Source organism: Acomys minous, assembly GCF_964271855.1.
Source record: "Acomys minous genome assembly, chromosome: 18".
Lineage (NCBI taxonomy): Eukaryota > Metazoa > Chordata > Mammalia > Rodentia > Muridae > Acomys > Acomys minous.
Window position 1 is genome coordinate 52,441,907 of NC_140501.1, and position 23,487 is coordinate 52,465,393.

General features: G+C 49.1%; 1 protein-coding gene across 2 annotated transcripts in view; it reads left to right on the plus strand.

The window, feature by feature from the left end:
- DPYSL2 (dihydropyrimidinase like 2) overlaps window positions 1-23,487 on the plus strand; it is a 103,296-nt gene that overhangs the window by 46,334 nt on the left and 33,475 nt on the right. For both annotated transcript variants that reach the window (XM_084767157.1, XM_084767158.1), the window contains exon 3: window positions 399-583. In XM_084767157.1, the coding sequence (XP_084623283.1) occupies window positions 399-583 (185 nt within the window). The remainder of the gene's footprint in view (window positions 1-398; window positions 584-23,487) is intronic.

A 23,487-nucleotide genomic window follows, 5' to 3' on the forward strand; every position in this document is an offset into this window, starting at 1 on the left:
AGTTGAGTCAGGAAGGGAGAATAAATGCTACACAAGGGTTTTTGGGGTCTTGCTATTATTCTGCCCTAGGTTTCTGATAACTAGTTATCAAACAGGGGATTTGCTGCCTTGCGTGAGTCGCCATGTGGGCCAGGAATTCACTCCGTAGCCAAGGCTGACCTTGAACTAGAGGTAATCAGTCTGTCAGCCTTTAAGTGCTGGGATTATGTGAGTCCCCCTGCATCTGCTCATGTTTTGGGATGAGGAGTGGGTGGTGCTCCTATGAAAGATTACAGCATCACCCCAAAAAGTGCTCATTATGTAGCAAAGGTCTGTTTCTAGCTTAATGAAAACAGATGTCAGATCCAGTTTGATTCCACATTTCGTTGGCCTCTCTCTCATCAACTCTGCTTTCTTAGGCAAATAGGTGAAAACCTGATTGTGCCAGGAGGGGTGAAGACCATTGAAGCCCACTCCAGAATGGTGATCCCGGGAGGAATCGACGTGCACACTCGGTTCCAGATGCCTGACCAGGGAATGACATCAGCTGATGACTTCTTCCAGGGAACCAAGGCAGCCCTGGCTGGGGGAACCACCATGATCAGTAAGGCTTGGGCACTGTCACCTTAAAGTGGGTCAAGGGCAGTGTGACAGAGAGTCTGTGTTGCTAGAGTCTTCCGTTGATAAACTGAACAGAGGTTTGATCTGAGAGAGACAGAGAGAGAGAGAGAGAGAGAATAGAGGGGAGAGAGTAAACTGTCATATTTCCTTAGCCCTATTTTCTGCTAAGCTTTCCTACAGGGTGAGCTTCTGGGGAAATTGTGTAGGGTAAGAGGAGGCCTTGTTCTATTTGCTTTGACACTTTCGTCCTCCTTGACTTCAAAATGTGCCTGGCTGCGGTGAGAAAATACAGCATCTGAAGTCCATAAATATTAGATTATAAAAATTCCAAAGGTAGCCGGGTGTGGTGGTGCACGCCTTTAATCCCAGCACTCGGGAGGCAGAGGCAGGCGGATCGCTGTGGGTTCGAGGCCAGCCTGGTCTACAGAGTGACTCCAGGACAGCCAAGGCTAACCCAGAGAGACCTTGTCTAAACAAACAAACAAACAAACAAACAAACAAAATTCCAAGGGTACTTATTAGAATGAAGATAGGATAAACGAAGTGTTTCCTGTTTGCTTGTTTTTCAGACAGGGCCTTACGTAGCCAAGGCTGGCCTCAAGCCCTCTGTTGTAGATGAGGTTAGTTCCTGATCTTCATGCTACTGCCTCCCAAATGGTGGCATGCTAGGTATATGCCGCCACAGTCAGGTGCAGTGGGGTGTTAGCCCGAAACCCCCATTCCAATGACATGACTGAAGCTTGTCATTGGAGGAGTTTTCCAGCCTGGGCTGGACACTGACTGACTTAGGCTACTGTGTTTGGAACAAGACCCACTGACAGCAGTTGTCTGTTAACTAGGAAAGCCATAGGCAGCCACAGTGGCACCCTTTCACGTATCACTCTCTCGGGTTTTATGTTCTTGGTTCAAGCAAATCTAAAGTGTATTCACCAAACACAGCAGCTGTGTTCAGCTTGCTTGTGAAGGAGTTGATTCCAGAATGCCTTTTGACAAGTGTTTGTTTACGGGTGGGGTGGGGGAAGCTGCATAGTGGCCTGTGTTAGAAAAGGGAGCTCATCCAAGAGAGAGAGAGAGAAAAAAAAAGTCAGTGTACTGTGTCATGGAGGAAAGTTAAGTGGGGTGGGGGCGAGGGTTCGCATCAACACTGAAATAACCACCTCACAGTTCATGCTTTTTGAAGCCTGGCTTTCTGGGTGTTCTTCAGTGATGACGGTGGCTTTAGGTTCTGTCTAGAAGGTTTTCGTCTGTTTTCCCAAAGCCAGAGGAGCACTGTCTTGTGTCTCCTGCTTTGGAAATTATATCCAGTATTCCCGCCATCCTGGTTTTCAATTTGAGGCCTTGGGAACAGCGCTCTTTTCCCTTGTCACACCTCTGAGACAGACCATCCAGGAGTGTTCCTTGCTGCTCTGCTTTGCTCCAGCCTTGCGGGTGCCATTCTTGGGAGAGCCCTTCATGGACACCCCAACCTTGGCTTGCTGGTCTGTTGGCTGCTTGGGACTTGGCTTGGGTGAGTGGTCACTTCCCGATTCTCTCTGTCTGTCTGTCTCTGTCTCTCTCTCTGAGCAGCATGAACCAAAAGCAACCCAGGCCACTTAGATATCAGCTAGAAAGGTTAAGTCGGGGTAGTAACCTGCCTCAGCCTTGAGTTCAGGCACACATCATGTAGGCCTGTGCTTTGGCGGCTGGGGATTAGTATTCCACAAACAACATTTCCCTCAGGGAAAATACCCATCTCTGGGAATCAGGAGTCTAAGAATCTGATCTCTTCTCAACATGAACTTGCTGTGTAACCTTGGGCAGGTCCCCTCTGGACATCAGCAGCTCCTCTGTACAAGAAGGATTTACATTGCTAATAGAAAGTTCTTCCCACTCCCACATTGGCAATGCACTGAGCTCAGTCAGTCAGTCTGTCTGTCTGTCTATCTATCTACCTACCATTCCCTCTAGCCACCTGTACTTTTCTCTGCAGCTGCAGAAGGCCTTGTTTCCTCTCAGATTTCCTAGAAGAGAGAGGAGGACCTGACAGGTGCCATCTGTCATCTCTTCACATCTCTGCAGTTGCTCCTTCACTCCTTGCACTTGACCTGTGCCTCAGCCCCAGTCTGCTTCATGACCTTTCCCAACACTCCCTGCTGCAGGCCATATCCCTTCTTTTGCTACCCCGATGTCCCTTTGGCCTTCTCACCCCCTCACTCAGCACTTAGGGGCTCCCTTCCTTCCCTAGGTGGAGGCATTTTTGTCCCCTATGATGATCACTAGAGGACCCCAGGGAGATGCCTAGGGAAGGGGAGCGAGGTCTGCCTCTGTCTTTTGGGATGAAATGTTTTGGCATCAATGCCGGTTCAAGATGCAGCCCTTGTAGCTCAATAGTAAAGAGGTGTGAACCCTCTCACAGAACAGAAGGGCAAAACATATCTTTCAGCAGCAGATCTTACATCTGGGAGGTCCTCAGTGCGAACCACATGTTGTAAAACCACACCTTGTAAAAGGTGGAAAGAGAAAGACCGAGGGTAATTAGGCGGCACTGTGTGCTCAGAGTTGTCACACCCAACCTCTTGTCGAATTGGTAGTGTGTGAAAAACACCAAGGACTCTTGCAAAAACTCACCATGGTTGCTAATTCAGGCATGTTTCCCAGCAGCCTACTGTCCTCCCCCCTCTCCCCCCTCCCTCAGCCCCCTCCCGGAGGGCTATGTAATGACACAGGTGAGAAATCAGGATTTTTTTTTTCACTGTCTTCTGCTTGCTGGGTGCACGTACATTCTTCTTGGCTTAAGTGTGAGGCTGAAGCTTGCTCTGCAGGGCAGGGGTATAGCTTCATGTAACTCAGTGCCAGGCTTTTGTTTTTGTTTTTAAAGGGGCCCCTAGGTTCCTGAATACATGCTGAAGCCTGGAAAAAGGCTCTGGGTGTTTTCAAGGCCAAACTCAACGGGCTTCTGGTTGTCGTGGAAACAAGCAGTTGGGTAAATTGGTACAAGGACTGCTCACCCCTTCCTCTTCTTGTCCCTCTTACCTCCTTTCATCTGCACCGGTGGGTCAGTCTTCATCTTCACCTCTCTCCTTGCTGGCTGTGGTTTCCTGGGCCCTCGAGGTACCATTTCTGTCTGTCAAGGCTCTGCCTACTGAAGACAACGCAGCTGAAGGTTCCAGTGTAAAGAAGGTGACACATCACCAGATCACCAGCAGAGCATGCTGTTACCATCAAGCCAAGCCACCGTTGGGCATCACACAATGGGATCTTTGTGAGGGACCCAGTGTAGGGTGGTAGGGTGCCCTTTGCCCTTTCCATCCAGGGAGGGGTGGGCAGAGACACCAGATACAGCCAGCTGGCAGCGTCCAGACTGGCCCCACAGTCATGGTGGTGGCTGGAGCTGGCTGGTTGTGGGGGAGTGACTGGAGTGCTGCTTTAGGAAAAGGGGAATCGGTTCTAGGATCCCTGAGAGAATACTCGAATTTGAAGGTGCGCAAGTCTCCTATGTAAGACTGGTATAGTATTTACATATCTCCTGCACCTTCCTGGAGACTTTGAATAACCTGTAGTTTTTTTCATAGTACCTAATGCAGAGTAAACGCTGGGGGACATTGTGGTCACGCTGGATCACTTCAGGGTGTGTTCTAGTTTGCTTTCCTGTGCGGCCAGGAGCAGCTTGTGGAGGAAAGGGTTTATGTCAACTTACACTTCCAGGTCACACTCCATCATTGAGAGAAGTCAGGACAGGAACTCAGGCAGGGACTTTGGAGGATCGCTGCTTACTGTTCGTTCTGGCTCCTGCCCAGCTAGCTTTCTTACACAGTCCAGGCCTGCCTGCCTAGGGATGGCGCTGCCCACAGTGGGCTGGGCCCTCTCACATCAGTCATTGGCCACAGGCCTGTCTGATGGAGGCGCTTCTCCACTTAGGGTTCTCTCTTCCCAGGTGTGTCTCTCTGGTGTCAAGCACAGGACTTGATGACAGGTAGAGTCCACACATGCTCAGTAAGATGAAATTAAAAAAGAATTTGGGTCAGTTGAGTTATCAGATGTGGAGTGTGTGAGTGCAGAGCACCAGGCAGTTCCCCAAAGCCCGTGCTGCCTCCACAGGCTGAATCTCCAAGGCTAGAAGTTGCTGCTGCTGGCATGAGTTCAAGGCTTTTCCTGGAGGTTTGGAACCTGGGCGCACTGCACCCCAGTGACTGCTGTGTTTTCAGTGCCAGTTCCAGAGCATTGCCTCACACTCGCACTGGCTTGATTCGCAGACACCCCCCCCCACCCCCCCCACCCCCGCCCTGCTCCCTGGGTCTTCATCACTCGCTCTGATGCATTTTGCCTTTACCTCTCTGTGCCTGTAGTTTGGCCCCAGCCCTTTGGGCCTGGAATTTTCCTCCTCAAGCTTTGCTCATGCTGTCTCCTTCCTCTGACGCCTTCAGTGGTTCCCTCCTGCTCAGAGAACACAACCCAAGCTGTCTGCAATGTGATGCTCACCCGCTACCCACCCACTGACTTCTTGGCTGCCTTTCCTTCTGCCTGTGAGAATCCTCACCGCCTTTGAGGGTCAGCATAGATGTGCCCTGCCTGCAGTCCATAGCTTCCCTGTGCCTTGGCAAAAGATGGGCTTTTGTCTCATAACTCTGTGGCACTGAGTTTCGTGGAGTGGGTCCATTGAGGCCCTCTGTTTTGTTTTCAAGTATCCCACCCAACCAGTGTCAGTGTTAAGAGGGATGGATGGATGGATGGATGGATGGATGGATGGATGCTAAGATGGGTGGATGAGAGAATAAAGGAAATTCCAAGGAGTCTAGCTTTGAGTGATGCTGTGTAACTGAGCCCGATGGGTTTGAATGAAGACTGTGTCTTGTGCTCACTATGATGGCAGTGGCTGCTCCCTTAGTGCTCCAGCTACCCCCACCAACACCAGTGCTATGGTCAGCTCTGCCAGCAATTGGGGAGAGCCCCAGGGCTCAGGCGTGTCAGCCTGTGGTTGTGGACTAGGCACGTTCTCACCCTGAGCTGTCCTTGCGTAAGTGCTGGAGTCTGAGACTCTCAAGATGGTCCACACAGCAAAGAGAGCTGTAGGAGAAGTCACATGACCCTAGAGACACTGATGGACTCAGAAGCCTTTCCCAGGACCCTTTGGGGTTGTCCTAGGTCCTTCTCTGGGTGCAGGAAAATTGAGGGGACGTGGCTCAGGAGTGTCACTGTGGTACATCCATTGCTTGTCATTTGTTCATCCATGTGGCATTTGGGTTTGCTCCCTGCCTGTGGCGGGCCTGCGTGTGAACACACAGTGTAAGCCGAACGTGTCTGAAATGGATACTTTGATTATTCCCTTTGCAGTGCTCATTTGACTCTGGTTAGAAAGTGTTTATAAAACACCCAGCCACATCACACTGCAGTTTCCAAGTCCAGGACCAAAATTGTTACCACAAAATCTGCCTGTGGTCTGGTGATTAGAAAGCCACGTTATCCAATGTATTGTCCGTGTGGGTGCGCTCCACCCGCTCTCAGCTCCTTATCTCTCCCAAGCCTCCCATGGATGAACTCACATGATTCGCCTAAGGATGCGAAGGCCTTTTTTCTCGACCGGCTCAGGTGTCACTTGATGACTGGATTGGAAGGTTTTGTCCATGGCTGGGCCAATCACTTGATATCTGTTGCCAAGGAGACTGGGGCAGAGCATCCTAGAGGACAGCAGAGCTCTATCCCAGTGGTCCAGCACTCATGTCTCACGGGGGGGCTTTCTCTTGAAGGAGCCCAAAATGTTGGGCTTGACCAGCCTGCTGGGTAGGATAGTGGAGTTCGTGCATTGAAGCCCAGCATTAAGGTATTTCCGTGTGCCCTGCTAGATCCATCCAGGGCACTGAGGGAGTTCCCATAACCCACCAGGGTGTTTTTCTTGTATCCTGGTTCTGAGAGCTGGCAGCCATTGCCTTACAGATCAAGCCAACTTAGGAAGGCATGGTCTCCATCTTCTGAGACAGCTCCCTCCCTCCTCCTGGATCTCAGTCTGTACTCCGTTCATGGGGGTTGCGCACAGATCTGGGAGAGTCTCAGTTCTTAGATGCTTCCAGAGTTCTCCAGTTTTCCCTAGAGTGTTCAGACTGTTGGGAACTTCCCGTCAGTCCCATTGGTGGAAATGATGAACAGAGCCAGGAGTAGTGGTGGGGTTACAGGGGACATGTTGGGGGCTACAGCCGGGTCTCCCCAGCCTTCAAATGTGAACAAGGGATAGGCTTCCACGTAGGGTTCCTCTTGGTGGGTAAGAGCCCCCCTGACCCAAAGATCCCCTGTTCTGTGTCCCAGCTGAGTAAATGTGGCCTAGATTTCTGGGCTGAACCCTGGCCATTTCTGTATGCCCATGGCTTGCCGGGAACTGGCTACACTGGCTGCCTGGCAGGTTGCTTTACTGTGGTCCTGGACAACCCGTTGTCCCTCAGCTGTTAGGGGACTGATAAAAGCAGCTCTAGTGGGGACGGTGGGTGCTAGTGGGCTGTGGAAGACCTGGGCCCTTGTCCCTATTTTCTCTTGTCTTTATCCTGTTGGTAGCTGCCCCCGCCCAACCCCCCTCCCCAGGTTCTGGAGCATCCTAGAATTTAGGGAAAGGGAGATGTGGAAACCACGCCCTTTCCTGGTTGCCTGCCTTCATCGTGCGTGCCCTGGCCAGCTTCCATATTGAGTCACAGGGCAGAAGGGGCTTAGTAAACAGAGGCAGAATGCTTAGTCACTTCGGAAACCTCACTCTGCCTAGCGGTCAACAAATAACCTTTCCTTCTGCTCAACACAGGAGTTGAGGTAGAGTACCTGTTTCACTTAAAGTTGTGTACATGCAAGTGTGAGGATCTGAGTATATTCCCCAGAACTGATGCCCCCCCCCAAAAAAAAAGGCTGGGCGTTTTAGGAAGGTTCATATTTGTAATCTCAGAACTGAGGACGTGGGACCATTCATGGAGCTTGCTGGCCAGTCAGCCTTGCCTGCTGGGCTTGACCCAGGCCAGTGAGAGACCCCATCCCAAAAGAAAACAAAACAAAAATCCAACACACACACACACACACACACACACACACACACACACACACACACGGTGGCAAATACTCTAAGAACAACATCAGAAGTTTTCTCTGGCTTTTGTATTGGCTACTTTTCTGTTGCTATAATAAAATACCCTGACCAAAGTAACTTAAAGGAGGAAGGGCTTATTTTCTCGATCCAGAGCTAGCATCCATCATGGTGGTGTGGCATGCCAGTGAGAAGGCATGGTAGCAGGAGAAATACCCCAGAGATGTACCTCTTCCAGAAAGGTTTTACCACCTAACCCTACCCGAACAGCACTACCAATAGGGGACCAAATATTCAAATACCTGTGACTATGTGGGACATTTCTCATTTAGAGCACTGAAAATGGCACACACACCTGCTCATGAAACACACACACACACACACACACACACACACACACACACACACACACACACCTGCTAATGCAGAACATGTGCACAAATAGGCAATAAATGGTGCACAATAGTAAAAAGCAAAACTAAGTGCCTTAGGGAGTGGTTGTTTTTCCTCATAGTTGACAGCTCTGGCCCTAAGTCACCCCCTTAATAATCCTTTTCTGTTATTTTTTTTCCTCTTTGAGTAGCTGCTCCCCCCACCCCACCCCCATTCTCCCCCTCTACTTCTTCCCAAGCAACTAGCCAGTCCCTTATTTCTTTGGGTTTTGAGGGCTCTGCCTCAGATTGCTGCCATTGTTGGGTGAAGCCATTTATTCAAATTCCTTGCCATTAGTCAGCCCCACTGCTGTGGTTAATGATAAAGGGGGCTTACGGAGAGTAGAAATTAGAGTTCTTTCTGGCTAACCCATTTGGGAGGCAGCCCTTTTAGAATGTGATTGAATGTTCCCCTAATGATAGAGCAGATGCTGCCTGAAGTTGGGTCGTGGTGGCCCGGGCCTCTCCACTAAAGGGAGTTTTGTAGTGATCTCTGGCCAACGTTAAGGGGTATAACTGCAGCTCGGACCCCCTGGGGAGTTAACGAACTCCAGGGACAGACTCTTCTGACTTCATTCTGGGTGGGTTCAACACTGCCAGTTTGGAAGCTTCCAGCATCTAAGATCTTGTCTCAACAGTCGACTTCTAGTGAAATGGGATGAATGAATGTTCACGGAGATTTCTGGAAGCCAGAGGTGCCCTCTGGCCTGTGTTCCCTGCTCTGCTCTCTCTTCTTTGCAAGGGGCGAGACATTACTGGGTAGGACCTGGTAGGGGCCGTGGCTTGTAAAGACCAATGGGACTGAGCGTCCTGATTCAGTTGCTGTCCTCGGTGTGTCTAGAAGATTTCACTTGGCTCCTTCCCCAACACTGGTTAGGACGTGGAGTGAGTGGGACAGGCAGCAAACAGGGATGAGAGGAGTATATGGCAGAGGTACATCCCCAGGCCAGGGACTACCTTCCTAGCCCCACGGGCCACCCGCTGTGCCATGTTTCTGCCAAAAGCCTACTGTCTTAGGTTGACTCAGTAGTGTTTATGACCCAGTCTCCCTCTAATGACAGGTCAGGACTGGAGTCTTTCCCTGTGGGGAGCCTGCGTACAAGGAATCAAAAGACCTTGGTAATGACATAGAATCAGGCCACTCACAGCGGGCGGCAGCCATGCGGATCTTCCATCCCAGCTCCACTCTTGTGGCTAGGTGACACTCATGGACCACTTCGGAGGATGAGCTTCACAGGACAGGGGGCAGCTCCGAGAATCAGCTCTGAGCTTGTTTTCTCTTGTTTCCCTTCAAACTTGCAATTTGGAGCCCATCGTCTCAATGCATTTTTAGGTAGCAATTTTACGTCAGTGAGAATGACAAGGCTGCTACTTGTTATAGCTATGGACAGAATAAGTGAGATTTGTGGATTTTTTTTTTTTTTGGCACCATGATATTTACAAACGGTTACTGTGATACTTCTGGTGTGTGAATCTCATGTACCTCAACCATCTTCATCTGCTGGATTCTCTCATCTATGTATTCATGTGTGTATCTGTCTACTGGCCACTTGTCTATATTTATTATCTTTTTTCTCTATATAAGTTGTCTATCATTTATCTATCTGCCATCTGTCTTAACCAATCAATGTGTGATCTATCTATCTATCTATCTATCTATCTATCTATCTATCTACTTACCTACTTACCTTGGGCTACTATGACAAAAATACCCTATGAGGCAGTTTACAAACCATGGAAATTTATTTTTCACAGTTATGGATGCTGGGGAGTTGAACGTTTAAGGCACTTGCAGATTTGGTGTCTGGTGAAGGCCTGTTTTATAGGATACAGACACTTGTCTCATTGTGTCTTCACTTGATGAAAATTAGTGGGGAGTCTTCATGGACCTCTTTAGTGAGAGTACTAAGTTCATTCATGGAGTCCCCACTTTCATGATCCATTCTCTGGCCCTTCCCAGAACCCCGCCCCCTAATGCTGTCCTACTAGGGTTGGGATGTCAACATAAGAATTTTTTTGAAAAAAGAATTTTGGGGGACACTACTACTCTTGAGGCCATTGCTCACTGTATCATCCATCTGCCTCTATCTGTCTGTCATCCATTCACCTCTTTTAATTAATCTGTCACATATGCATCAGTCTAATGTCTATATTGGCACCTGTCTATTGCAGTATTAAATGCATCTATGCCTATGTATAATCTATTGAATTGCCCATCTATGTGCAGCCTTGTCTGCCATTCTCCTAATCTGTCTGTCCCATCAGTCATCTGTCCATCTCTTCTGAATAGAGGGAGGACACAGGAAGATGTAGTCACTTACTGCCTGACTGTGTGTGTTATGTCACAGTACTTGATAAGACCAGGAAGAGAGTTCAAAGTCGGCTTTATGTCCCAAGCCTATGTAAAGGAGTTCCTCCTTTGAACACAGCAAGAAGAACAATTATAAACTAAAGTAAAAGTTGTAACTTTTACTTTTCTCTACTGGATTTTTTATTTTTATTTTTTCAACACATCTGACCCTGGAGATGTAAAGTTGTGCTCTTGGGACACTATTCTCCCAGGATTTCAGTTTTCAGCTGCCTCTTCTGAGCTACTGTGCACACTGAGCCCTGTGGGTGTGTTACCCAGTCTGTCTCCTGGTGTCCATTCCTCCTGAGCTGGCACTCATGTGCCTTCCTCCACCATCTTGTCCTGTGGCTTGTGGAGGACGCCAGGACACAGCGTTGGGTCATTCCTCTACGAGCCTTGGTGACAGATCCTTTTGAGTGGGTGTTTTGGCTAAGGAACCATTTAGTCATTTAGTGCCTGCAACTCAGGGAAGCGGGCTTGGGTAGGGACTGCCTGGGTGGGCACTGTGGGCCATGACTTCCTGTTTCATAGCATCAAACCTTCGAACCACATCATGGCTTCCGATATCAAAGTACATGTGCAGGAAGAGACATATGGCAGGCACCTCTCCTGCTTCCCTTTACCTGGTAGTTGTTATTATCATTATTTATTTTGTATCTTAATTAATTATCAACACAAATCGTAACAGATAAAGGCCAAGCTGAATACTATTAGACCTGAGAGAGAGTGTAAGTAGGGGACCATATCCGCAAAGGCCTGACCAAGTATTCAGGGCTGCTCTCAAATCTACTGTGTTGAGAGAAAGGGTGTGGATATTTAATATTTTGGCCGAAGAGAAACTTTTTTGCTTCAGAGTTTGAAGTGGGAACCTGGCAGGAAGGCACAGCTTAAGGGATGTTGGTTATATGTTGGCTCATTTTGTGCTACTGCATGGAACTTCTCTGAGGACCAACATTTAAGGCCCTGTTCAATGGGTGCACTTCAATCTACATCCTATTAGTGTGGGACGTACGTTGAGACCAATAGTGCAAGTCAGACTGATCCAATCAAAGGAATCCATGTATTGCTGGACCATTGAGGTCTTCTCCTGTTTTGCTCCCTTGTTCTCTGAGGAGCCCTGCCAAGTGACCTCGTAGATGCTCTCTGGACCCCTCCACAGACACCCAGCAGGAGTCCCAGACAGGATTCTGACCTTGCCACAAGACCTGAGAAGAAAGTTCACTTTGAGGGCGTGTACTAGGAACCTGCAAGCCCACGGCTCTCATTTGCGGTCCTGTCTTCTCTTTGCTCTTGAAGGTCTAGAGCTGATTATCCGGCTAGGACGGAAGGACTGGGAAGAAGCCCAGAGACACCACGGGACTTGCTTGGTTACTCTGAGCCTAGATAAAGATGCAGCTCTCATCTGAGCTCTTGACTGTGTGCAGAGCAGAGTCAGGGAGTGAGTGTGTGCGTGCATGCTGAGGAAGCGAGGCTAGCCAGCCCTAGCGAGCTATCAAGCTCCATAGCTCCAGTGCTTGCATTATAAGCAAACACCGCCATGTCCACATTTTTCACATGGGTTCTGGGGACTGAGCTCAAGCCTTCATATTTGTCAGAGCAGCACTTACTAACCAAGCCGTTTCCTCAGCCCAAAGTTTTTGCTTTCCTATTTGTTGTTGTTGTTGTTGTTTTAAAGATTTATTTATTTTGTGTATCTGAATGAATGCTCTGTCTGCATATACACCTGCATGTCAGAAGAGGGCATCAGATCCCACTGCGGATGGTTGTGAGCCACCATGTGGTTGCTGGGAATTGAACTTGGGACCTCTGGAAGAGTAGACAATGCTCTTAACCACTGAGCCATCTCTCCAGCCCCCTGTTGTTGTTGTTGTCTTTAAACGATTACAATGTGTGTGAATGCCACAGAAATCTTGCACACAGCCCCTGCCTACCTTGAGTTTGCTTGGAGGATCAGGCTCCTGTCCAGTTCCTGGGTTCCCCAGCAGCAGGATGGTTCTGGTATTGAGACTTGCTTTATTCTGCATTTCCAACCAACCATCACTTCAAAGTGCTTTTCCTTTTCTGTAATATAGAGGGAGAAGATGATCAGTTAGTGTACATCTCCCACTGAGAAGGAGGCTACACCCGTGGGGAGAGGCTAGTTACTATGGTGATCTACCAAGCTTCTCTGCTCTCTCCACAGAAGCCTAAATTTCCCCTGCAACTCCCAGAGGGCTGTTTGGACAGCAGTCCCCAGTAGTGACTGAAGCCATGACTTCACCAGCCTAAGTTAATCTCGCTCCTGAGAGGCCCCAGCCCCTGGTCAGTGGCAGGTTGAGCCAATTGCCCTCAGGCTGACTGTCCTCATAGGCTCCCTGACCTTGTCTGGAGCTCCTCTTTCCCTTGTCTCTGTGAGGTTCATCAGCTCAGTACCTTCCTGTACCTGACTGTGAAAGGCCTCAGGAATGTGGGGGGGGGGGCTTTCTGATGGGGGTCGGGGGAGGGGAGAGTCCGGGGACAGGGAGGAGAATCGGCAGGGTCGGCTTGGGGCTGCTGCTCTCGGCATTGTTTTTCTCCTTTGTATGGATATCTTAGGGATTCACTAAGGAAACATGAGGTGTAGTGGAAGGAATTTGAGGCCTCACTCTCCAAGGACACATCTTCTTGGAGGGAGTCAGGAGGAGACCTTAGTTCTGGGATAGACTGCTCCTTGTTAGCTCTAGCAAGTAGCTCCCTGTCTGCCTAGCTTTCCCCGCTTGTCAGAAGCCTTTCCCGCCTCCTAGCTGGGTGTTGTAAATTAGACAGACAGTGGGGTGAGTTACAGAAGTGGAGGGAGGTGGCACACCAGCTTCGCTTCGGACAGCCCAACTGGCTTATAAGAATGTCTGACTCGCGGGAGATTTGGGGGGCTTTGTTTTGTGCACTGATCTCTGCATTGGCAAGATTGTTTTTCTGCTTAAAGTGCCCCCTCTTTGCCCTGAAGCAGTTATTGTTCTGTTCTAGAGACACATTTTTTTTTGTTGCCACCTGATTTTTCTCTCTTTTTAAAGAGCGTTCAGCTGTGACTACTGGAGACTTCTCATCTTCGGTCACTTCCTATGGCTCTAACTAAATACCACAGATTGGGTCATTTATAAACAACAGAGAGCTGGGAGCTCGTTGGTGAGAGTCTACTAACATGGTGATGGCATTTGGAGAGGGCAGGGGGGCTGTGGCAAAGCCACAGGAGGGAGGCGTCACGTGGCGAACTGTGGCCAGACTTGACTTCTCTTCCTCCCTTCTTCTAAGAGCATTAATGCCATCATTGGGGCCCCGCCCATATAACATTCTCTAGCCCTAACCACGTCCTAGAGTCCCTGCCTCTGACACCATGGACATGAGAATTTAGACATGAAAATTTAAACACATTACACTTTGGGGAGCTCTGTGAACTCTGGGGGATACGTTCAAATCATAGCCATCCTCCCTTTCCCACCATCTTAGAAGCATCTTTCATATGAAGACAGGATTTGCTCTGCTGAGCTCTATGCTTCTGGTAGGACGTTTCTCCCGAGCCTCCAGCTCAGGAGAGAGTCAGGTATCCGAGATCATAGGAAAAAGCCCTTGTAAGTGCTGCCTGTAACACCCATGTTATTATGTCCCCTGACGGGGTAGCAAGGCTGGGTACAGAGCCTATATCTTCTTTATTACAGTCAGTTCTTGGTAGGCGGCAGGGCTAAGGTCATCTGTGTCATTTCTCCATCCCACACATGGGAAACCATGAATTCCGTTTTTCTGTCTGTATGCATTTGCTTGTTTGGAGCATTTAATGTAAGTCAAATCATAATCTGTATGCTTTTGCACTTGGCGCATGTACACTTCACAGCACGTATAGGAAGATCAAAGGAAAGCTAAGGGAGTTGGTTCTGTCTTCTCTACCACGTGAACCTGGGGGTTTATGGCCATGGGGCTTGGCAGCGGCTTTACCTGCTGAGCCATCTCCCCAGCCCTAATTAGTTAATTTATATTTTATTTTATTTTATTTTCCTGTTGCCTAGAATGGTCTTAAACACTTGGGTTTAAGAAATCTTTCTGCCTCACCTCCTGAATTCTGGGACTATAGGCAAACAGCACTGTGCCTAAGGGATCCCCCTTTCCCTTTTATTGTAAAGAGGTGAATAATTAGTGATGAATAATTTATATACTATATTATTTTAACACTGTATTTGTTATATTTATGTGTGTGGGTGGGTACGTCGAATGATATAGATACTCATAAAAATAAGACCGTTGAGTATTTTCTTTGGCTGATTGGTGGATGGCATTTATGATTTCCTAGGCTTTCAGTTTTCAGCTACTTTGCATTCGAGGCTGTGCTTGGCATCTGGGTAGCCCTGTCATTCCTGAGAACCGGGAGGACATATTGTGAGAGTGCGCTATTGTGAGCACCTGCTTGTGTTTATGTGTGGTGGGGTGCTGGTGGGCGTCGCTTGGATGCTAAGCGCTGGTCCCTTATCAGGCCTCAACAGCATTATCAGGCACGGTCCAGATTGGCTCCTATTCAGTCTTTTCAACCAACTGGGAACAAAACAGGCCCATTGAACCATCATCCTCAGTGGAAAAGGGAGACACTGGCCAGTGCAGCGGCTGTGTCAGGCTCCAGTGAGCCCACGATATGGTTTGTGCTGTCCTTTTGAATTCAGTCCAGGTTCCTAGGAGAAAAACACCCGTCACTTTTTTTTTTTTTGGCTTTAAATTGAGCCCAGTCAACAGATGACCTCACCAAGTCTTCCTTCCCTGCTGGACTTCATTTGGAGGGGATGTAAGAGCCATTGTGCAATGTTGGAACAAACAGTGGAGGCCAGCTCCTTTGTTTTTTTTTGTTTCTTAGTTTAGCTCCTAGCCCAGAAAACTGATCTATTCCTGACTGCACAGGGAGCCATCCCGGCAGCTTTTGTATAAGGATGCCAGCATGTTTGTCTGTGTGCCGATGGGGTCCTATGTACACTGTGGCTCCTGCTTGAACTGAGCGCTCCTTCCTTTATGCTGATCACGTATGTCCTCAAATATAGGTGCGAGCGCTGTAATGCTTGCTTCGGTTCATATTTTCACAGAGGGGTTGTGGCCATCAGGTTGTATTTCGAGAGAGACTAGACCCTTCTCCAGTGGCACCTTGTATTTTCCTGTTATTGTCTGTGGCCTTCGGGCTTTGGGGAGTATTCGGACACAGCTTTGCCCAACTAAATGTGTGTGTTGCTGTTAGTCCCTGCTAACGGGAAGTCTAAGTTCTCAAGCTGTCCTTAGATTGTCTTCTGGACAAGGAACCTTCTGGCATGGACACTGAATTAATCTCACTCTTTGTACATAGAAGCCTAGTAGCGTATGACCTACCTTTCTGTCTGTCTGTCTGTCTGTCTTTATTTTTTCCTTTGTTCCTTCCTTCTTCCTTTCCTTTCCTTCCTTCCTTTTTTTTTTTTTTAATTTTCTTTCTTCTTTTTCTTCTGAGGCTCCACCCTGCCCCTTAATCCCTTATTTCTGGCAAGCCAGCACCAAATCTGTGGTTCTGTAGCCCAGGGCAACTGAGAGCTGAGACAAACAGAGGAAGTGTCATGAATGACATGTTTCTCCAGCCACCTCATCTGGCCAGCCCAGCCAGCGGCCACCTACCCCCACCCCCACCCCCACCCTGTCAAAGTGGTGCTCACAGCTCAGTGTGGCCAGGCCGGACTGACCCAGCTTCGTGTGGAAACTCTTCAGCTTGTCTTCCACGGTCTCCAGGCTCATTACATCTCTTTACTCTTTCTGTAATTTGCTCATTGTCTGGAGTTATTTCTGGCTGACTGTGGTGAAAATTGGGAAGTGTCTTCTGTTTTCCTTAAGCAGCCCAAAGGCCCCACCCCCTCCTTGTCGCTCAAACACAGGCCTCGTGCATGCATGAGCTTCCATATGCGTGCTTGTACGTCCACCCATGGGCTCATGACACACACACACACACACACACACACACACACCCACACACACACACAGGAAAGGGAAGGAGCCAGGCACATCTCTCTCTCTCACACACACACACACACACACACACACACACACACACACGGGAAAGGGAAGGAGCCAGGCACCAGCCTGGACTTCCTGCGTCCCTAAGGACTTTGAAAGTAAGCATTGCTCTAGCACTTTTCCGAGCCTGCTGTGGGTGGCACTGATGTTTGGGGAGATCTCTAGGAACCTCTGGGATCAGATTGCTTTGCTTTTTATTGGAATGACAGAGAGCCCTGCTAATGAGGCCAGTTTGTTATCTGCCCTGCTTGGCAGCTTTCCCCACATCTGAGACCTTGTGGCAACATTGGGAAGCCAGTTTACCTGGCCCTAAGGCTTTCATATAGGAAGGTTGTTTTGCTTTGTTTTTGTATCCTGGTGTCTCTGCATGGGTGGGGGTGGGAGTCGGGGGGGGGGGGGTAGTGCAGGGAATTTCCCCAGGAAGTGAGAAGTCTCCTTTTCTGACCGTCCTTGGAGGATCTCTACGAATGACGCCTGTCCTGTAAATAGGACAGCTTCTTCTTGAGCTTTGGGTTTTGGTCTGTTTCTGCAGAAGCCGGTTCCTCTGAGGGGATAATGACTCATAGTTCCAAGCCTTTCTTGTGGTGCTGTGGCCTTGGCCTGCCTTCTCGGGGCGTTTAGCCAGTTCCTCCCCATGCCCTCCCTGGTCTTGCTCGCTAAGACTCCCTGCTCGAGGCCACCCTCAATCCCATCCCTTCTCCTGCCGCTGAGGATGTGTGGCTGCTTTTCCTAAGAGAGACCACAGCACTGGCCGGGAATCACATGAAACAGCTTTCAGTCTTCCTGCGTTACTCTTAGTCATTTGATGCAGGCTTGACAGGACCTCCTGTTGTAAGGACCTGATACGTGCTATTTCACACCAGCCCTATGTGCAGGTATTAGAATGATGTCCATTTTACAGATGAGAAAACTGAGGTCTAGAGAGGGTCAAGGACCCTGAGGTTTGACAACCAGTGAGAGAAGTGGTACCCAGTTACAAACCTAGACACAGCGGTTTTAGCTTCCCAATACTATTCAATAGACACTGTTGCCACACCTCTTTTGCAGATGGGGGAAATAGAGGCACTGGGAAGTTAACTAACTTGCTCAGCTTCCTGGACCTCAGCAGTGGTAGTGTCAGGATTTTAGGCCACACCTGTGGCTTGTCTTGTCCCTGTTTCCTGCAGGCCTGGAGCAACAGTCAGAGCAGCGGGGCCTGTTCTCACGCAGTACGACTTTCCCTGGCCCTCTGACATTTCTTTAAATGAGCAAGTATTTCATTCCACCATTTCAGATGAGTGAGTCCCCGTGGTCTGCACCGAGGATGCCAGAGCTGGTGAGCTTTTGTGGGCTTGCAGTGTCACTGAGATCAGGGCACTGGCAGGGGTGGGCAAAGTCACATCTCGGAACGGCAGAGCTAGAGGAATTCCAGGCTTGACACACCCGTCGGCGTCAGTGCATTTCTCCCTCCGGTGAGGGGACGTAAGCTGCTGTCAATGTGGCTTTTGTTCAGAGTCTGATCCAGAGTGCATGTCTAATGACAGGAAACAGGAACCTCCTCGCCCCTCCCTCAGCCAGTGACTTCAACTTTTTTTTTTTTTAAGTCCTGCACACAGCCTGGAGCCTGCATCATTGCAAGTGAACGGGTTTGGCTGGAGAGTGTTCACCTTTGGCTGTCCTTGCTTCCTCCTGCAGGCCATGGTTGTGTCATCCTGCTGCAGGGATGCTATTTCCTATGAACAGCTTGTGCTGCGAGATGGAGTAGAGATGGAACACAGCTTTTCTCAGTGCTGGGAACTGGGGCCTGGGCTGCCCTCCCATGTTGTCTCCGTTGTGCACGCCTGATGTTAGTGTGAGCTGGGAGTTGTCCTGAATGCAGGTTGATAGGTCAAGAAGGGCACAAGTGGCCACTGAGACAGGCGCTCATAAGATTGTGTGTCTCTCTGTACAGCTGGCCTGCTAGCTCCTCCGTGTTCTCCTTCTCAATGGGTCTTGGAAAGTGGGCCGGCTTTCTAAAACAAAGACAGCCGAGAAGGGTGAAGGGGGTGTTGTGTTTTGCCCCTTTGAATAGCAAACATGGAAAGTGAACACCAGCATTATCTGGAGTGACGTCCCCATGAATTGTTGGTGGCAGAGTGAAGCCGTGCCATGTTGGTCATCTGGACTGAGAGCTTTTGTCCAACCCTTCATGCTGACCCCGGCTGTCTTCTCCAGGGAAAGCCGCAGGTTGTTCCTCAGGGAAATGGTGAAACTGACAGCCACCCACAAGGATGATTCTCATTAGAAGATGGTAACACAACATACTCTTAAGACAAGCTAAAGCCCCACACAAGCCAAAAAGGAGCATGGCCCGTCAAGCCAAAAAGGAGCATGGCCCGTGATTACACCCACATTAAATATGTGTATCTGCATGACAGATTATGATAAGTAGTTATTAATACAGTGATAAGATTATAGGTAACATTTTCTTCTATTACAGTGAAAAGGAAAAAAAAAGTAGATTTAGGATTCAGACCTGAGTTAAACTTCAAAGCTATTCCATCTGATTATGCATCTTAAAAAAAAATAATCACACACACATATTTATTTTGTTTGTGGGTGTGTGCGTGCATGCATGATGGGGGAGTGCCACAGCGTGGAGGTCTGAGGATAGCCTATAGGAGTCGGTTCCCTCCTTCTACTGTGTGGTTCTGCACATCAGGCATCAGGCTTGGGGGCAGCTGCTCCCACCCACGGAGCCATCTTGACAGCACTGATGATGCAACCTTCAAGACTTGCCTGGAGCCTGGGTTCTTTGTCAGGAGTGTGGTAGGTAGCCCTAGCAAACTTTTTTTTGGAGGTGCTGGACTTTGAACTCTAGTCCTCATTACGTGTACAGCAAGCATTTCACCCGCCTTGCCCGTTGAGCCATCACCCGAGCCACGTGGCTTCTCTTTGTCACTGTTCTATTGCTGTGAAGGGACATCACGACCAAAGCCACTTATAAGAGGGAGCATTTAATTATGGGCTGGCTTACAGTTCCAGAAGAGGTTAGTCCTTTATCGTCACGGTGGGGACGTGGGAGCAGGTGGGCAAGCATGGCACTGGAGCAGTGTACCTGCGAGCTTACCTCTGATCTGCAACCAGGAGGCAGAGATAGAGAGAGGGGAAGGAGGGGGGCGCACAGAGGGAGCTCAAGTACTAAATGGGGATTGGTGTGGCCTTTGAAACCTAAAAGCCCAACCCCACAGTGACACACGTCCTTCAACAGGCCACACTAACCCTTCCCAAACAGTTCTACCCACTACAGATCGTTTACACTCAAATGTATGAGCCTATGGGGCTATCCTTATTTAAACCACTACATGGTCTCATGGTTTCGTAACACTTTCAGATAGCGCCCAAGCCATGTACAACCTTGATGAGTGAATGAGCTAACCATCAGACCCTAGAAAGCAAGCAAAGCTGGTTGTGGTGGAGAGGGTCATTCTGGGCCTTCCCTTCCCATGTCTGGCCCATGCCCAGTAGTTGAATCCGGTGGGCCCTCCTGCTCCTAAGACCTCGATCTCCTGCTGTCTGCAGGTGGCCTAAGGGCTCTCACCTGCCTCAAGGCTTCTCTCACCCGTTTGCGTCACAACCACACATGACATTAGCCTGGCCTTTGAGCTGGGTTGCCAGGAGCACAAATGAGAGCTGCATGGAGAAAGGGATTTTATGAGGTGCCGGACATGTTGACAAGCTCTTGCTCCGATACCCCAAATCAACATTCACCCCAAAACGGGGTATTGGCTTTTTGACCCTGGGGTTCCATTTCGAGCCGCCTGCTTCAGGAAACCTGCCTGTGTTTGGAAGGCAGACAAGGGTGTGGCAATGGATGGGTAGCCACTCTTCAGCACAGTTGCCCAGGAGTCTGTTGCTGGAGGCTGCCAACTTCCATCTCTGGTTCTGACTGTTGGTCTCCTAGAGCCATTGTCTTCCTGCAGCTCGGAAGAAATTGGTCACTTCCTCCCACCCGGCACAACCCATGAGAAGGGAGGACTTCAGAGGCAGGCAGTTCCACATATCTTGTGACAGATGGCTCCCTTAGCGTGATTGGTACTCTTAGCAGTGTCCCCCACTTAAGATATTCAATGGGGGGGGGCGGTTTGTCTGCTGCTGAAGAGAAAGCCAGCCTCAGCTCCGTTGTCTGGCAAGTGCTAGGACCAAGACTGGCTCTGTGGGAGACTGGGGCAGATGAAGTTCAGAGGAGAGGAGGTAAGGAGCCCTGTCCTACCCAGGCAGGTAGCGGGGCCTGCCGCTCAGCTCTTCAGACCCCCTCCTGAGTACATGTCAGAAATGGAAGCCAGAGAATTGTGTAAACTTGGAAGTAGCGTGAAGGGTGTGAGTCATCTTTCTGCACCATGTGTGAGTGTTTGAGGGGAGATGGCCCATTGGGTAAAGTGCTTGTCATGTGAGAGAGTGGGTTTCCAGTATCCATGGAAACTTGGTGGCCCACCCTTAATCCCCAGAGCTGGCTGGCTAGCTACACCAGTCAAATTGGCGAGCTCTGGGATCGAGGAGAAGTCCCTGCCTCAGTGTAGAATGATGGCAACCTCTGGCCTCTACGTGTATGTACACAAGGATGCACACTCAACTATACACACACACATACACACAGACACACACACACACACACACACACACACACACACACACGAACACACATACACACACATACCACACAGTACCACATCAATAAAAACTGCATTTGAGTTTACAATGATCTTTTTTTTTTTAAAAAGTTAAACTTTTTGAGTCTTTGAAATATTGCAAATTCCAAAGGGATTTTGTATTCAGGTTTTTCAAGTTGTAGTTTGTTTCCTTGTGTCTTAATATTTTGTTCATGTCCAAAAAACAGTATGGTATGGGATAGCAAAGCCAGTGCAGGTCATAAAGAGGGATAAAGTGCTGACTCATGCTACAGTGGCTGGCCTGGAAGCCACATAGGAGGCCACGCAGTGTACAATTCTGTTTTATTCGAAGTGACAGGGATCAGATTAGCGGTTGCTTTGGGCTGGGGCTAATGGGCAGGAAGGGGCAGGGAGGGACTGCTAGTGGGTATTGGGGATTTTTGGGCGTGGGGTTTTAAAATTAGACAGGATGATGCTTATGTAGAAATGTGAATATACTAAAAATACTGAGTTGTGCCCTTAACTGGGTGAATTTTGTGTTATATCTCAGTCAAGCTCTTAAAAAGTACTATCCTTTGACAGTTTTTAAAAATAGAAATAGTGCAGGCAACACTACAGGTCCAGTACCATTTACCTAAAGTTTCTGAGACCGGAAGAGTTTCACATTTCAGAGTAAGATATTTGGATGTACATATATTGAGTTATCTTGAAGATGAGGCCCAGGTCTAAACGTGAAGTTCCTATGCAAGGTTTATTATCAACCCTGTATAATGTACAAAGGCTTTTTTTTTTTTTTTTTTTTTTTTTTGCCCTTCTATCCTAGGCTGGCCTCCAGCCTTCTCTACCTCCTGAATGCTTGGATGAGAGACCTAGTTTTTTTTTCAGTGCTGGAGATTAAGTCCTGGCATGTTAGAAAGGCCTTCTAGCAACTTCTACCCTGGCCTCATTAGTTAGCCTGCTTGCAACTTGGCTGGCACTTGTCATGTGAGATCAGTGTAGAACTTTCCATATGTGTGATGATATTTCAGATTTTTGGAGCATTTTTGGATCTAGAACTTTCAGAATGAAGAACTGACAACTTGCAGTCAGTTGCTTTCTGGAAATTGAAAGCATTGTCCAGAATCAGTGTGTTTGCTGACTCTCCATGGCGATGCACTGAGAAAGGAAAGAGAATCAGCATGCACAAGGCATTTCGCAAACACCTTTCCCTCTGCCCCATATGTAGCCCCCTCGACTGGGTGTGATGGGGAGCTTCATGCCTGTTTTGTGGATGAAGCCAGGAAATCCCAGAAAACAACCACAGGGAAGGCCACCACAAGAAGCAGACCCAGGTCTTGAGGTGCTTTGACCCTGATGTTCATCCCCTTGCTATTGCTGGCTGCTGGCGGCTGGTGGTTCGCTGTGCCTTTCTCACAGGGCCAGCTAGGCCAGGAAGCTCACCAGAGAGATGATCTGTGAGTGAGTTTTCTGGATTGCATCCTGAGCGCTCCCTCCGGAAATGATCCTGACTTTCTGCCCTGTTCCCGAAGAACAGCTCCTCCCAGGAGACCTTCCATGGAAGGAGAACAGTGGGAAAACTCTCGCAGGCATTTCAGGGACACATTTGCAAGTGTCATTAGCTTAGGGGAAAACATCATGTTTGTTTCTCTGAAGTGCTGGGCATCACGTGGCTCCCTAATCAGATACTGGCTTCGGATGTGGACTGAGGGCCTAGCCTTGTAGCCAGGGAGCTTGGTCCTGTTTTGGCCAGTGGCATTGCCATTGTGTGGTGAACAGTCCCCTCACATGCCTGAGTGGGTGGGAATGGAAGGAGAGGCCAATGGAAAACCAGTCTACACTCAGCCGGAGTCAAAATGGCTGCTTATCAGACACTCACTTCCCCAGGTTGTAGCCTGGACCCATGATCCCAGAACAGGGGCAAAGGGTGAGGCTGTGAACTGGGCTTTATACCCAAGGCACTTCTCGTGTTCCTGAGGCTGGAGAAGCTGGCATCACATAGTCTGAGTGCCTTTGTGGGTCCTGTTACTGATCTGAAGGTGTCCTTGGCCACTGCCCATACTGCTCTGTAGAAGGGTGAGTGGAGGCTGAGCCACAGCAGGCTCGTTGGCTTGAGCTATCCTGAAGCAAGCATCTTGCGTGGAGCACCCCACATGGAGCATCCTGCATGGAGCACTCCACATGGAGCACTCTGCATCTCTGCATGGAGCATCCTGCATGACGCATCCTACATGGGGCATCTGCACGGCACATCCTGCACAGCCTCCCTGGGTTTCTTTAGGAAGAGAGTGAAATCAGACAGATCTTGTGGGGAAAAGTGAGAAACTTTTTCCTCTTATAAAAATTAGAGGCCGGATAGTGTAGCTCATCATTCACAGAGGTCTTGCTTACCATATACAAGACGCTAAGGTTGATGCCCTGCTCTGGGGGAAT